Source organism: Phacochoerus africanus, chromosome 4 (assembly GCF_016906955.1).
Source record: "Phacochoerus africanus isolate WHEZ1 chromosome 4, ROS_Pafr_v1, whole genome shotgun sequence".
Lineage (NCBI taxonomy): Eukaryota > Metazoa > Chordata > Mammalia > Artiodactyla > Suidae > Phacochoerus > Phacochoerus africanus.
The window spans coordinates 30,539,418-30,556,715 of NC_062547.1; the positions used below are offsets into that span (position 1 = coordinate 30,539,418).

At 37.4% G+C, this 17,298-nt stretch overlaps 1 protein-coding gene across 1 annotated transcript in view; it reads right to left on the minus strand.

Moving 5' to 3' along the window:
• Window positions 1-528: 528 nt before the first annotated feature.
• Window positions 529-17,298, minus strand: part of ELP4 (elongator acetyltransferase complex subunit 4) — a 175,755-nt gene continuing 158,985 nt past the window's right edge. Inside the window, exons 10-12 of the mRNA XM_047774605.1 lie at window positions 14,131-14,286; window positions 1,743-1,914; window positions 529-587 (exon numbers count right to left, since the gene is read on the minus strand). Coding sequence (XP_047630561.1) covers window positions 529-587; window positions 1,743-1,914; window positions 14,131-14,286 — 387 coding nt within the window. The remainder of the gene's footprint in view (window positions 588-1,742; window positions 1,915-14,130; window positions 14,287-17,298) is intronic.

A 17,298-nucleotide genomic window follows, 5' to 3' on the forward strand; every position in this document is an offset into this window, starting at 1 on the left:
AAAGGCCCCCAAGTTGTTTAATATGAAGATATACCTAAGGGACAGGAAAAGTTTTGACAAAGCCAGTTGAAAGCTACCACGACAGCAAATAAAACTGTTTAATGTGTATTCTATACCTCCTGAATTAAGATTCCTCAATCAACTGGTGAAACAAACAGGCTACCCTTGGCTGTTATCGCATGTTTTTCTATGGTGTCAAACTATACTTTGGAGGAAAAGAAAGTCTGTGGAGGAAGTAACAGTCATGGCCTCTTGCCTGGTCAGTTGAAAGCTCCACAAATAAAGTTAATGAGGGTTATTGGGATTCATCTTGTTGGCAACTTGGAGGCATAGGCATCAAGGAATTGAATTGCATACTGTCTTTGGATTCTCCTAATTTGGAGAGATAGGCTAGGCAAATTGACCCAGCAATTTCTCCATTATAATGTCAAGATTCTATAGGGGGAAGGATCAAGACGGCGGAGGAGTAAGATGTCACGCTCACCTTCTCCCACAAACACATCAAAGATTTTATAACAGCAACTCCGATTAAGACGAAATGGCTACAGTCAACATTGGTAGTTTTACAGAAAGAAACATGAAATCACCTTTAATAATGGAGAAAAAGTGAAAATAACGTCAGCATTAAGGTAGATGTTGGTTGACACTCCCCTTTCTCCCTGCCCTGCATACTTTTTTTCCGTGTTCTGCTTTCTCAAGAAGTGGGGGGGGGAGGGTCTAAGCATGTACCAAGAATAGAACAGAGGTGCCTGACAAACTATCTTTCCATTTCCTTTTCCGGGGCAAAGAGATTTGAGGCCCAGCTCTGTCATTAATTGGCTGCATAACCCTGGGTAGGACAATTGGGGTTGAGGATTAGAGTAGACATTTATGGAAAGGGTTTTTTTCTTTCTTTTTTGGCCACCCTGTGACATATGGAGTTGCTGGGACAGGGATCAGATCTGAGCTGCAGTTGCAACCTACACTGCAGCTGTGGCAATGCTGGATCCCTAACTCACTGTGCCAGGCTTGGGATGGGACCTGTGTCCCAGGGCTGCAGAGATGTTGCTGATCCCTTTGCGCCACAGCAGGAACTGATGGAAGGTTTTAAAACATTACAATTCTAGGAGTATCCACGAATCCCTGCTGCTTTCTAGAGAAGCCTATTTATTTGATAGTTGCTTTCCATATTCTAACTAGACCCAGGTAACAGCCTGTTAGCAGAGAATACCCAAGGTACCTGCAATCAATCAGGACTTTACCTTCTAGAAATTTGATTTAAGACAAATCCACCAACACTGCACAGTGTTGACAAATATGATTTGCTTTTTGAGTGAATGTTCCAGTTATTTACTCTTTTAGTTCTCCACTAAGGCTCTCTGGGAGCCAGACTGCCTGGGTTTGAAACTTCAATGTACCCTTTATTACAGAGTGACCCTGGATATCAGTTATTTCATCTGTAAGATGAGGATAATGATGGGACATACATCATACATTTTTTTTCCCCTGAGGATTAATGAATTAATAATACCTGTAAAGTGCTTAGAACAGTGCCTGGCATAACAGACGTTAGCTATCATTATTTTATGGGTAGATTTGGTTTAGCTTGTAGGCAGCTTCATAGATGTCACACAGAAGGGTTCAGTGCTTGTGGTTTAATTCTGTGACCGCTGCCTTGAGATTCTTAATAATTCTATCTTTGATTTTGTGTTCTGTAGGTCAGGTCTGGTGAGACAATGGAGCATGCATAGCGGGATGGTTACTGCTGTGCAGTCTCCTCCTCCTGGCCTCCAGCTCTTTGACCTCCCTCCGCAGGGGATGTTGTTGCTCTTTGCCCCATTCAGGCAGGGTGCTCCTGAGAATGGGTGTGGGAAGGGTTGGGGATGGCATGTACCCCATGACATCTTGGGGTGGGGCACAGTATAAGGCACCAGGCTAGACACATGGAATTCAAAGAGAAATAAGTACTCAAAGAGAAATAAGAACTCAATAAGTTCTAATGCTAATAAATTATCTTACAGTGTATCAGCTGTCTCACTGAAATCAACCAGAAATTCTGTCATAACAATTTAAAAAATTTTATAGAATATTGGAGAGCTGTTTCAATATGGGTTTACATTTCCTGCCTGTAGGGTTTCACTTCAATGATACATAAGATGCTTAATTCATAATAATGGAATTCTATGCTAAGTGGATCTAATGAAGGAATCTACTTTATGGGAAAAGAGATGTAGGAGAAGGAACATGACTAGGGGACCCACTGGTGATGAGGTAGGGACATGGAGGCAGCTGTCCTGCCCAGGCTTGGCAGCACATTAGAGCATTTGGTGGGCACTGGGCAGGTGCAAGCTTCTTGTCCACCTCTGATCTAGGTAGCTGTTCTGTTCCAGTATGGAGGCTGCAGCCCCCATCTGGTGTGGCTTGGGGCAGAGGGGCATGGGGAAGGGAGATGCCTGGCTTACTTCCCCACCTCTGGCCAAGGCTCAGGGTCTCAGTCTGGTGGCTGGAGGAGGGAAAACCTGATTTCTGATTGGCTGCTGGTACCTCGAGCAACAGGAACCCTGGGGGCTGTGGGAATCTGTGCTCTGAGAATACCATATGCCTGAAGGAGCAAGACTAAATTAGCAAATGCAAATACCATTACAGATTGAGAAAGAGACCACAGAAGCAAGAAAAAACCTTCATGTTTTAGTACCTTTAATGGCACCTTTTCTGGTGTTTTGAATAAGGGGCTCCATATTTCTATTTTCCTTGGGTCTTAAAAATTATGCGGCCTGTCCTGCCTGCAAGGCTTATTTCTTCCATAGAAGGTTTTTAAAATAGGCATTTTTATTAGGCATTATCACTGAGAAGTCACAGATGGCAGGTTATTAAACTATCTGAATATAGACAATGGTAACTGTAAACACCATACATGAATTTTAAAATGAATGACTCCACTTTATAAAAACTCACACTAGCTCATTATTTTCAAGACTGCCACTTTCTTTAATCCAAATCAAGCACTGTCTCTTTCTTGAATTCTCAAGCCTTAATCATTAGCGTTTTGGACAAAAGAATAAGCACTGCAAACAAACAACAACAAATAATAATAGTTTAACAGTGTCCTGTGGGAGGTTTTCTCTTACTTCCGATGGCTAATGTGGATAAGTGTGCTTTGTATCTGAGGAATATTTCAGTCATCTAAATATTTGAAATGCTATGTATGTTTAGATCATGATAATGATATAAATTACAGTTTAAGTATACTTTTTCACTCAAAATTTGAATCAGTATTTTCCACAACAACATATTGTGGAAGCTGCTGGCAATGGGGCTGTGTGTCCGGCTGAGGGCATATAATAAAAGTGAGAAGTGAGGAAAGCAATGGAAAGGGCTATGCTGTCAGCCTGGGAGCAAGTACTAAAAGTGACCTAATCAGCATTAGAATAGTTGATAAGTTATTGCCAATTACTTAAATCATAAAGGCTGAAAGATCAAGCCTAATAAAAACACCTAAAAACAAAACCAAGAGTACTATGGATCTTATGAATTGTACCTGTGTTTTTAATTTGGTCAGCATTTTGATGGCTTCGTTTCAGTATTATTCTCAATCAAACCATTTGCTCTGAGAAATGATTTGCTCATTTATATTTTCTGATTGATTAATGTCCCCAGGGTGCTGCCAAATTAGAATTTGCTACCCCAAATATTCCCCACAAGAAGACTTGCTACTGGTTCAAAAGTGTGTTGAATGAAAGCAGGCAAGTCCAGATTCCAGCTGAGCAGTAGGGAGGCATCATCTTGGGTTGAATGGAAAATCAGGAGTTGAATGCACAGTTTTAGAAAACAGATTTCTTAAAACAGCCAATATGGTTAAAAATCATAACAGACCAAAAGAAGTGTTGTGGTACAGTACTAATTATACTTGTGCCTACAACCTATGTCACAGGCCATCATCTTATAACTTTGCTTCTTTTTATGGCAACAGGTTAATGGCCACAAGGAAAATCTTGCACAACAAGATCAAAAGAAGCCTCTTGGCATAAGGCATTTTGGCATTAGACTAGGCTTGCACATGCTGACATGTCAAAGTCCTCAAACAGAAACTTTAGAACTTCCTTATGAATGCTGAAGGCAAGTCACTGACTTCATACTAGCTCCACAGTACATCTTTCCAGGGATAGCATTCAACCACATGAACAACAAACCTGGGCAAACAAAGCCTGAATGTGTACTTGGAAGTGAAAGTCTTGAGCAGAACAAAATAGGAGTCAGCGTCCAAAGCGGCCAAGTTTCAGGTAAGAATCCAAGACTACATACAAAATTGGGAGTAAGAAGCATATAGAATAGCAATTCTGACTGAGGGAGCAGCTTAGCCCTGAGCAGTAGCCCCCATTCCTGTACGGTGATCACAAACTCCCCTGGCCTGGCTTCTCAGGCTGGGCAGGAGAGCCAGGGGAACATGATTTCATTCCATCTGGTCCTTGGCACTTATTTTCTTTTTGCTTTATCTTGCAGTGCAAATCTGCTCATGCCTTGGTGTCCTCTCCAACTTTTCTTCCTAGCTATGCTGCTTATGGTTCTTAAGTGCAAGAGTTTTGCACAGCATGTCGCAGCTGGTACCAGTCACTGGTGGATACCTAAGAAGGGCATTTTAATGTTCAAATTGTTCTCAAGGACCTCAACAGAATAGTTAGTACTAGGCTCAGTTAAAGTATACAAGTCTTAGTAAGCCCAAAATTTTACCATGGACTTAAATGCTCAAGTTTTACCATTCCTTACCAACTACTCTTTTGCTTAGCAACTAAAAGATACTTTCACTCCTTTTATCTTTTTTTTTCTTTTTTTTCCTGTCTGGAGCACAAGAGTACTGGCCTGTGTGCCTGCGTCAGCGGGTTACCACTTCAGTACAACTCAAGCAAAACAATTTGAAGAAGTGCCAGACTATTTTGGGATTGGGCAGACAATAGTGACCCTTCATGATTCCATGAATAATGTAAACAGGGAACATATTGCTGGGGTCAAAGAGAAGGAAAAAATGAAAAGTAATTGGCTGGAGAGGAAAAAAAGAGGTGTAAGATTTGAGCAGGGCAAACCACATTTGAAATGGAGATCATACTCTGTTTACACTTTAAGTTTAGAGGGTTAGTTTCTCCAGGGACAAATTGGGTTAATTATAATTATTTGTCTTGAAGGTTTCTGACTTTGTAGTCACAGAACTGTGCTGAGGTTTCTGTCTAACTCTTCCTTTACACTTTCTCTATTACCAAGTAATTGTCCAATTACTTGAATAAAAATGGTGATGTAGGAGTTAATATAACTTAATCCATTTCATCAAAACTATGTCAGAACTTTTAGTGACGAGGATACTTGAAACAAAAACAACCCCGCACTCTTTAAGGTCATCCTAATGCTTATGTAGTGGTATCTTCTGATTTTTCCCAATATTTTATGGTGAGAAATTCAAACATATAGAAGGGTTGAAAGAATTTTATTTTTTTTTAACGGAGTACTCATATACCTAAACTGTACAATTAAACTTTTTCTATACTTGCTTTATCACTTTTAAAAACATCCATCTTCCAATCCACTTTATTTTTGATGAATTTTAAAGTAAGCTGCTGACATCAGTACACTTTAATCACTTTGGCATGCGTATCATTAACTAGAAATCAATATTTACATATGGTTCCTTTTCTTTAAAAAAGGATTTATTGTACTATAATTCATGTATTGTATAATTCACCCTTATGTTTCCTTTATACATCAAAACTTTTAGTGGAGAAGATATGGAATTTTTTTTTTTTTTACCTCTACTATTATTATATATGTCAGCTAACACTTGTGGTTTTTAGATCTTCTGCTGATAAATACAGATAGCTACAAGTTTTGGAAAAATAAAAATTTCAGATTTGGAAAAGAGAAAGACACTTCCCTGATTCTAACAGACTTAGTTTATTACCAGAATAACAGAGAACAGTATTTTTATAAGGATAATAGATATCAATTATAAACCTCAACTCAAATCTGAGATATCTGGACAAATGACGTTTCATCTATAATCATTCCACCAAAACTGTCACGGCAGATTATGGGTTGAAATTCTTTAAACTACAACAGCTTTGCATCTGTTTGTAAAGATAGATTATATTTTCCAAAGGTAATTGCATTGCATCAACTATTCCACATGCTCTTTTTTTTTTTTTTTTTTTTAAATTTCCACATGCTCTTAAACAGTATGATCAAGCGGCAGGTTTAATCCTTCTCCCCTTGAATCTGGGTGGCCTTGTGACTGCTTCAGGGAAGAGAGTACAGTAAATGTACTCTCTTCAGGGAAGAGAGTACAGTAAATGTACTCTCTTCAGGGAAGAGAGTACAGTAAAGGCCAAGCAGTTTCTCTCTTGTTTTTGCTTTTGGAGTTCTGACCTGCTATCCAATCAGTTCAACCACCATGTAAGAAGAGGCTACCATGTTGTGGGAAAGACCAGGTCACATGGAAAGCCTATGCACACATGCTCCCAAGTACAGCCTCAACTGAACTCCAAGCTGATGGCCAGCATGTACCACTGGAAACATGAGTGAAGATGCTCCTAGTTGATTCCTACCTTTAGTCATCAATTTTTTTCAGCTAAGAACCTAGACATCATGGCACAGTTCATACATGGAGCATAACTGCTGTGTCCTGTTCAAATTTCTGACCCATAGAAACCTTGAATGTAATGAAATTAATTTTTTATATCACTAAGCTTCGGAGTGGTTTGTTACACAGCTATAATAATCAGAACAGCCCTTTTCTATCTCCTACCCTACAAAATAAACCAAGAAACATCACTGTTTTTAAAAGGAATATATAATTTTTGTTTGGCAAGACATCTGCATATAGAAAATACATTAAAAGGATTATACATCATGATCAAGTGGAATTTATTCTAGGAATACAAGGATGATCCAACATTGATAAATTAATCAATGCAATAAACCACACATTCTAATATGATGAAGGATAAAAATTATATGATCATTTCAACAGATGCATAAAAAGCATTTTTCAAAATTCAATTCATGATTAAAAAAAAAAGGCCTCTCAGTAAAATAGGTACAGAGTGACAACACTTCCAAAGAGTAGAGAGCATACATGACAAGTAACATCATACTTAATGTTGGAAAGTGAAAATTGTATCCTCTAAGATTGGAACAAGACAAGACTATCCACCCTTGCCATGTTTATTCAAAACAGTACTAGAAGTCCTAGCCAGAGCAGTTAGGCAAGAAAAAGGAATAAAAGGCATCCAAATGAAAAAGAAGGAAGTTAAATTGTCTATATTTTCACATGGCCTATTATATATGGAAAACTCTTAAGACTCTACCAAAAAAACTGCTAGAATGTTCTATAAATCAATTCAGTAAAACTGCAGGATACAAAATCAATACATAGAAATCAGTGGCATTTTTATGCACTAATGACAAAGTATCAGAAAGAGAAATTTTTAAAAATCCCTTTACAACTGCATCACAAAGAATAAACACCTAGGAATAAATTTAATCAAGAAAATGAAAGCTCTATATATTGAGAATTATAGGACATTGAAGAAACAAACTGAAGAAGACACAAATAAATGGAATGACACTTTCTATGCTCATGGATTGGAAAAATTAATATTGTTAAAATGTCCATACTATCCAAAGCAGTCTACAGATTAAATGCAATCTCTACGAAAACTTCAATAGCATTTTTCACAGAACAGAACAAATAATCCTAACTTCGCATTAAACCATAAAGGATGCTAAATAGTCAAAGCAATCTTGAGAAAGAAGGACAAAGATGGAGGAATCACACTTTCTGATTTCAAACCATACTGTAAAACTATAGTAACGAAAACATGGTATTGGCATAAAAACAGACACAAAGAGCATTTGAACAGAGTAGAGGGGCCAGAAATAAATCCACACATATATGATCAATTAATTTTTGATAAAGGAGCCAAGAATGTGCAATGGGGGAAGGATAGCCTCTTCAATAAATGGTGCTGGAGAAATTGGAGAGCAATAGGCAAAAGATTGAAACTAGTCCCTATCCTATGTGATACACAAAAATCAACAAAATGGATTAAAGACTTGAATATAATACCTGAAACCATAAAACTACTAGAAGAAAACATAGGGGGCAAGGTCCTTTATACTGATCTTGGCAAAGATTTTTGAGATCTGACACTAAAAGCAAAGGCACTTAAAGCAAAATAAGCAAGTGGGACAACATTAAACCAAAAAGCTGGAGTTCCTGCTGTGGTGCAGTGGGTTAAGGATCCGGCATTGCTGCAGCTGTGGTGTAGGTCACAGCTGGGTCTCGGATTTGACCCCTGGCCTGGGAACTTCCATATCTTGTGGGTGTGGCCATAAACAAATAAACACAACCAAAAAGCTTCTGCAGAGAAAGAAAACTATCCAGAAAATGAAAATGCAACCTACAAAATGGGAGAAAATGTTTGTAAATCATCTACCTGACAAGAGGCTAATATTCAAAATATATAAACTATTCATACAATTCAAAAGCAAAAAAACCTAAACATTCTGATTTAAAAATGGGCAGAGGAACTGGAGACATTTTCCCAAATAATAAAGACATACAAATGGCCAACAGGTAGATGAAAAGTTACTCAATATCACTAATCATCAGGGAAATGCATATCAAAACGACAATGAGATACCACTTCACACCTATTAAAATGGCTGCCATCAAAAAAGATAAGAGATAACAAATGTTGGCAAGGGCACAGGAAAAAGGGAACTCTTGTGCACTGTTGGTGGGAATATAAATAGGTGCAGTCACTATGGAGAACATTGTGGAGGTCCCTCCCAAAAATAAAATACCGAACTAACACATGATCCAGCAATTCGACTTCTGGGTATATATTCAAAGGAAATGAAGTCACTATCTCAAAGAGATAGCTTTACTCCCGTGTTCACTGAAACATTTTTTACAATAGCCAAGACCTGGAAACAGTCCCTATCTTATGTGATGTACCTAAATGTCCACTGATGGATGACGGATGAAGAACATGTGGCATATATACAAAAAGGAATGTTATTCGGCTAAAGAAATTTTGCAATTTGTGACACAGATTGACTTTAAAGGCATTTAAACTCATTGCTAAGTGAAATGAGTCAGACAGAAAAAGAGAACTACTGTATGACCTCATTTATATGTGGAATGCAAAAACCAGAACTTATGGAAAGATAAAGAATAGACTGGTGATTATCAGAGGCAAGGGGTAGGATGTGGGGGAAATGGGTGAAGGTGGTTGAAAGTACAAATTTCTAGTTATAAGATATATAAGTTCTGGGGGTGTAATGTATAGCATGATGACTGTAGTTAATGATACTGTACTGCACATTTGAAAGTTGCTAAGAGAGTATATCTTAAAATTCATATCAGAAAAAAAATTGTAACTTATGAAAATAGGGTGACAATATCTTGTAAAATAATACCTCAGGAAGTTAATATAGTTCTGTAGTAAAGTATGTAAAAAAATTTATAAAACTGCTGTAATAATTTCATGATATTTGTCAATTAGTTCCAACCCCTGGTGGGGTAGTAATGCTACTTACCTATATTAGGGAATAAATAAAGCCTAAACTAACATGTGAAAAAGGAATTTTAGTTGACAGTAAGCTCAATGAGTCAACTATGGATATGGTTACTAAAAAAAAAAAAAAAAAAAAACTAATATAATTTCCAGATCCATAAACAGAAGCACTGGCCCAGTGCCATGAATTCCTTTGGCAAAGTGGTAAAGCCAATGAACTCCTTTTCAGAATAATGCTTTTTGTTGTTGTTGATTCATCCAGATTTTGCTGTATTTATTAAAAAATTTATTGGAGTATACATAGTTGACTTAAATGCTGGGTTAGTTTCAGGTATATAGCAAAGTGAATCAATTATACGTATATCCATTCTTTTTCAGATTCTTTTCCCATATAGGTTATTACAAAGTAATGAGCATCTTTTCAGAATAATGCTTTTAAATGTATAAAATAAAATACATTAGATTATAAAGGAGACAAATTACACTGAAATGTTATCAAATAAAAAACATCTTTGATCTAGCAATATCTGCACTTTATTTTTATTAACTCAAAAAACAAGAATAGCAGTGGGCTTAATATCCACCAAAGGAGAGGTCTATCTATAAAATGATATTTTGAGATATCTGCATAGCTACAAACTTATGTAAAAAAATATGTTATTTCTATTGAAGAAGCCATGGTTATTGCCAATGCTACTGTGGCTTGTTGCCAATATTTGTAATTAAGAAAATACTAAATTTCAGTGGGAAGTTAGTAAAAATAAAGACATTTTTTCCTCTCAAGTTCCTGGAACCCCTAAATTTTGGCAATGGATTTCTTATTCTTAAATCACTTCAATAGAACAAGTACTTATTTACGATTACATAAATTATGGCATTCCTGGCCTCCTCATTCACTTCTTCCTTTCTTTGCAATTGTTTATGTAAAAGTTGGGGAGAAAGGTTAGAATAAAAGAGGCCTGAATCTTCAGTTTTGGGGCAGTTTCTTATATTCAGAATTGCCATTATCTTCTCACCAGTGCATAAAATCACACCCGTATCTCCAGGCCTACTTAAAGTCCTACTATCTTCAGGAAGGTAATGGGCTCCGTAATGATTGCTCTTTTCTCTGAATTCCTACTGCAGTTGGAGTCAGTTTACTCTCACTTTAGTACGCATTCTCTGTTTTATCTATCATCAGTTTATCTCCTTATCTAGGCAGAGAAGTTTATAGAAATTGAGAGTGTGTGTCATTTTGTATTACTCAAAGCATATTGCCAAGTATGTTGTAGGCATATATGTCCTTGCTCAATGTCCATCCTACTGGTTATACTGTCCAGCTGTGCAAATCACCTATACAGCTGTGGGAAAGTGAGCCTACAATCCATTCTTTATGATTGCTGTCAACTACAATAGATCACTGAAGATGGGCTATAAGAAGTATATCCTTGATACTGATAATAACACTTACGTGGTACTTACATGCCAGATACTTTCCTAAGTATTTTGTATATTCATTTAATGCCAGATTCATTTAATCATTTACATGCCTGATATTCTAAGCATTTTGCATATTCATTTAATCCTCTCATCAGCTCTATGATATAGGTACTATATTCATCTCTATTTTACAAAGTTGGAAACTGAGGCATAGACAAATTAGTGAAGAGGTGGAAATTGAAACTAGGCATTCTTTCCCAGAGCTTCATGCACTTAACGACTACACTGTACTGCCACTCATGATATTCATAAATACGAGAAATCCTCACATATATACCTGCAAGTTTAACATGAAATCACTCATCTGACAATTAGCTTTTCTTCTGTTGAACTCATATATCCTCTGAGTAATCATTAACTCAGCCCTTGTACTGTTAGAATTGTATTACAATAATAGCAGCTATCACTTACTGAGTGCTTGGTACGTGCCAGATCCTGGGCTAAGTAGTTTCATGTACAGTTAATCTGTGTTACAACCCTATGAGGCAGGAAAGGAAACCAAGTCTCCTATATAGTAAAAGATTAAGTAGTAAAAGAGCAGAGGTTCTAAACCAAGGATGTCCAAATCCATGCTTAAAACACTGTGCTACACTATTTTTCCTATGCATTTTTGCCTTATTTCTACAGCTAGACTGTAAATTATTTGAAGGCAGAGATTGTTTCCTACTTGCTTGTTGATTTCATAATACTTTGAATGCCTCAATCCTAATCAATACTGAAAAAAGTTTTTTTCTTTTCTTTGTTCCCTTTTCCCTCCCCTCTCTCCCTCCCTCCCTTCTTCCCTTCCTTCCAGCATGCATGCAAAAGTTCTCAGGCCAGGGGTTGAATCTGTACTACAATAGTGACCCAAGTCACTGCAAGGACAATGCTGGATCCTTAAAATGCTGAGCCACCAAGGAACTTCAAATAAGTTTCTCGATTAATGGATACAACTGATGCTTTACAAAATTCAGCATGGTGTAGTACAAAGTCCCTCTGAGTATCATCTGGGAAATACCTAAAGTCTTCCTGCTTCAGCTTCCTTATTATTAAATGTAGGAAAATACACTTAATTATAGGAGTGCTTAAATATTAAAAGGCAATAATATCTCTAAAATATTTATTATAATGTTTGCCACATAGTAAATACTCAAAAAATGCCAGCTGCTTACTCATTTCTTTGAAACATAATTTTTGGGGCCACTGTATACAATGATTTTAGTATACAATTTTGTAAAAATGCTTATATTTGTGCAATTAAGATTTTTGTCTTTCAGAGTCAGCTTAATGATAACTATTAGTTTATTTTAAATTAGAGAAAGAATTTCTTTTTGAGCCAATGAAATAGTTCTGTCTCTATGATCTATCAATCTCTGTGGTCTATCTACTGATGAGCAAATATGAAAGAAAAGTATGGGAGACAGAATGGTCCCTCAAAGATGTCTATATCCTAATCCCCAGAATCTGCAATATGTAACTTTACATGGCAAAGGGGGATTAAGGTTACAGATGATATTAAGGTTGCTAATCAGTTACCCCCCAAACTAGGGAGATTACCCAGGTTTCTCCCAGTGGCCCAATGTAATCACAAGCATCCTCAAAAGTGAAAGGGGGAGGTAGACAAGAGAACCAGAGGGATGACAGTATAAGAGGACTCAGTCCAATGTTTCTGGCTTTGAAGATGGAGGAATGGGGTCATGGGCTAAGGAGTGCAGGGGGCAACTAGCAGCTGGAAAAGGCAAGAAAAATGGATTCTCCTCTAAGAGCCTCCAGAAGGAACTCAGCCCTCCTGATCCCATGATTTTAGCCCTGTGGGACTCATTTTGGATTTCTGTCCTCCAGAACTATAAGAAAATAAATTTGTATTATTTTTAATATACAAAAGTCAGTTTTATTTTAATAAATCAACACACAACTCTCTGAAAGATAAATTCAGGAAACAATCCCGTTCACAACAGCATCAAAAACAGTAAAATATCCAGTAATGAATTCAACCAAGGTGGCAAAAAATCTAAACACTGAAAAACGCAGGAGAGGGATGAAGATATTGAAGACACAAACAAATGGAAAGACCCACCCCCTTCAACTCCACCTTTAGATTGGAAGAATGAACTTTTTTTGTTATGTTGATTTAATTTTTATTTTTTAAAAGGGATTCAGTTATAAAAAACACACATATATATGTATATATACACACACGTGTGTATGTATATATGTGTGTGTGTGTATATGTGTGTGTATTCTTTTTTCAGACTCTTTTCCATTATAGGTTATTACAAGATATTGAGTGCAGTTCCCTGTGCTATACTGTAGGTCCTTATTGGTTACTTATTTTATATACAGTAGTGTGTACATGTTAATCTCAAACTCCTAATTTATCTCTCCCTTTCCCCAATGGTAACCTTAAATTTGTTTTCAATGTCCGTGAGTCTACTTCTATTGTGTAAATAAGTTCAATTGTATCATTTTTTAAAGATTTCACATAAAAGCGATGTTATTTGCCTTTTTATATCTGACTTTCCTAATTTATAATCTCTAGGTCCATCCATGTTGCTTCAAATGGCATTATGCCATTCTTTTTTATGGCTGAATAATATTCTATTGTATATATGTACCACAGTTTCTTTATCCAGTCATCTGTAAATGGACATTTAGGCTGCTTATATGTCTTGGCTATGGTAAATAGTGCTGCTATGAACACTAGGGACATGTATCTTTTCGAATTATAGTTTTCTCTGGATATATGCTCAGAAGTGGGATTACAGGATTATACGGTAACTCTATTTTAATTTTTTTAATTTTTTTTTAAATATTCCAAAGATTTAATAGGGTTTTCTATTCAGTAGTAATACAGACATGAAAGACACGACCTCCCTAAAACAACTCCTAGACAGTGAACTAAGCCCCTCCACGCCGCCCTCTCGAAATGCAGTCCAGCCTTAGCGAGAGTTTGGTAAGCGGGCGATGCGCCACGGTGCACAGAAGGTTAATCAGAGTTGGCTTTGACTGAAGAGGCGAAGACGCGCCCCCATTGGTGGAAAGTTATCTGGAGGGTGGGCCTGTGTGTCGGCACCCCACCCCCCTACCAGCAAAGTCCCCCCACCCCCCCCTCCTCTGCACTTTGTACCTTTCTCGCCGCGACTGCGAAGCGGGCCGGGACAGGCCGGGCCAGACTAAACCAGACCCCGGGGGTGATGCGGCTGCAGCCCCTGCTGTGGACTGTCCTCTGGGCCGCGCTCCTCAGCTCCCCTCTGAGAGGGAGCTCTGGTCTCCGCCACGAGGTCTATTGGAACTCGGTAACTCTATTTTTAAAGGAAACTTCATATTGTTCTCTATAGTTGTTGCACCAATTTATGTTCCCACTAACAGTTCAGGAAGTTTCCTTTTTCTCAACACTCTTTCTAGCATTTATTATTTGTAGACTTTTTGATGATGGCTATTCTGACAGGTGTGAAGTGATACCTCATTATAATTCTGATTTGCATTTCTGTAATAATTAGTGTTGAACATCTTTTCATGTGCCCGTTGGCCATCTGTATGCTTCTTTGAAGAAATGTCTACTTGAGGTCTTCTGCTCATTTTTTGACTGGGTGGTTTGTGGGTTTTTTGTTTGTTTGTTTGTTTTTGTTTTTTACTTTGTTGGCAGCCTCATGGATATGGAGTTCCCAGGACAGGGATCAGATCTAAGCCACAATTGTGACCTATGTTGCAGCTGGATCCTTAACCGACTGTGCCAGGCTGGGGATCGAACCTACGTCTCAGTGCTGCAGAAACATTTCTTATCCCACTTTGCAACAGCAGGAACTCCTGTTTGTGTTTTTGTTATTGAGTTGTATGTGCTGTTCATATATTCTGGAAATTAGTCCTTTGTCTGTCACATTGTTGGCAAATATTTTCTCTCATTCCATATGTTGTCTTTTCATTTTGTTTATGGCTTTCTTTGCTGTGCAAAAACTTTTAAATTTAATTATCTTATTTGTTTTTATTTCCATTAGGAGATGTATTCAAAAAAATATTGCTGTGGCTTATGTCAAAGAGGGATCTGTTTTCCTCTAGGAGTTTTATGGTATCTGGTCTTATATTTAGGTCTTTAATCCATTTTGAGTTTATTTCTGTGTATGACATTAGAGACTGTTTTAATTTCATTCTTTTCCATGTTGCTGTCCAGTTTTCCATGCACCACTTATTAAAGAGACTGTCCTTTCTCTACTGTTTTCTTGCCTCCTTTGTCATAGATTGGTTGACCATAAGTGTGTGGGTTTATTTCTGAGCTTTTGTCCTGTTTCATTGATCTACATGTCTGTTTCTATGCCAGGACCATACTGTTTTGATGACTGTAATTATGTGGTATAGTTTGAGATCAGGGAGCTTGATTCCACCAGCTCTGTTCTTCTTTCTCAAGATTGCTCTGGCTATACAGGGTCTCTTGTGTTTCCATACAAATTAAAAAATTTTTGTTCTAGTTCTAGTGAAAAATGCCATTGGTAATTTGACAGGGACTGCACCGAATCTGTAGACTGCCTTGGGTAGAATGTTCATTTTAATAATATTGACTCTTCTAGTCCAAGAATATGGCATATTTTTCCAACTGTCTGCATCACCCCCAACCTCTCCCATCAGCATTCTACAGTTTCCGGAGTATGGGTCCCCTGCTTCTCCAGGTAGATTTATTGAGGTATTTTATTCCCTTTGATGTGATGGCACATGGACTGCCTCCCCTATGTCATTGTTAACGTATAGAAATGCAACAGACTTCTGTATGCTCATTTTGTATCCTTCAACTTTACCAAATTTATTGAAGTCTAGTAGTTTTCTGGTAGCATCTTTAGGATTTTCTATGCATAGTATCATGTCATCCGAAAACAGTGACAGTTTTACTGCTTCTTTTCCAATTTAAGTTCTTTTTATTTCTTTTTCTTCTCTGATTGATGTGGCTAGGGCTTCCAAAACTATGTTGAATAAAAGTGGCAAGAGTGGGCACCCTTGTATTGTTCTTCATCTTAGAGGAAATTCTTTCAGTTTTTCACCACTGAGTATGATGTTAGCTGTGGGTTTGTCATATATGGCTTTTATTATGTTGATGTAGTTTCCCTTTATGCCCACATTCTGGAGAGTTTTTTTAAAAATCATAAATGGATGCTGAATTTTATCAAAGGCTTTTTCTGCATCTATTGAGAAATCAAAAGATTTTTCTGGAGTTCCCATCGTGGCGCAGTGGTTAATGAATCTGACTAGGAACCATGAGGTTGTGGGTTCGGTCCCTGCCCTTGCTCAGTGGGTTAACGATCCGGCGTTGCCATGAACTGTCGTGTAGGTTGCAGACTTGGTTCAGATCCCGCGTTGCTGTGGCTCTGGCACAGGCTGGTGGCTACAGCTCCAATTCGACCCCTAGCCTGGAAACCTCCATATGCCACAGCAGTGGCCCAAGAAATAGCAAAAAAGACAAAAAAAAAAAAAAGCTTTTTCTTCAGTTTGTTAATGTTGTATATCACATTGATTGTGATTATTGAAAAATCCTTGCCTTCTGGGGTAAATCCCATTTGTTCATGGTGTATGGTCCTTTTAACATATTGTTGCATTTGGTTTGCTAGTATTTTGGTGAGGATTTTTTCTTCTATGTTCATCATTGGTATTGGCATGTAATTTTCTTTTTTGTGTGATTTCTTGGTCTGGTTATGATATCAGGGTGATGGTGGCCTCCCAGAATGAATTTGGAAGTGTTCCTTTCTCTGCAAATTTTTGGAATAGTTTTAAAAGGATAGATCTAAAACCTCCCTCTGAATGTTTGGTAGAATTTTCCTGTGAAGACATCTGGTTCTGGACTTTTGTTTTTTGGGAATTTTTAAATTATGGATTCAATTTCAGTACTGGTAATTGGTCTGTTCATATTTTTATTTCTTCCTGAGTCAGTCTTGAAAGATTGAACCTTCTAAGAATTTGTTCATTTCTTCTAAGCTGTCCGTTTTACTGGTGTATAGTTGCTCGTGAGTCTCTCATGGTCCTTTATATTTCTGCGGTGGCACTCGTAAATTTTTAAATTTCTGATTTTTATGATTTGGGTCCTTTTTTTTCTTGATGAGTCTGGCTAAAGGTTTATCAATTTTGTTTACCTTTTCAAAGAACTAGCTTTTAGATTCATTGATCTTTTTTTAGTCTCTCTTTCACTTACTTCTGCTTTGATCTTCATGATTTCTTTCCTTCTACTAACTTTCGCTTTTGTTTATTTTTCTTTCTCTAGGGGCTTTAGGTATATGGTTAGGTTGGTTTTTTTTTTTTTTTTTTTTTTGGTTCTTGA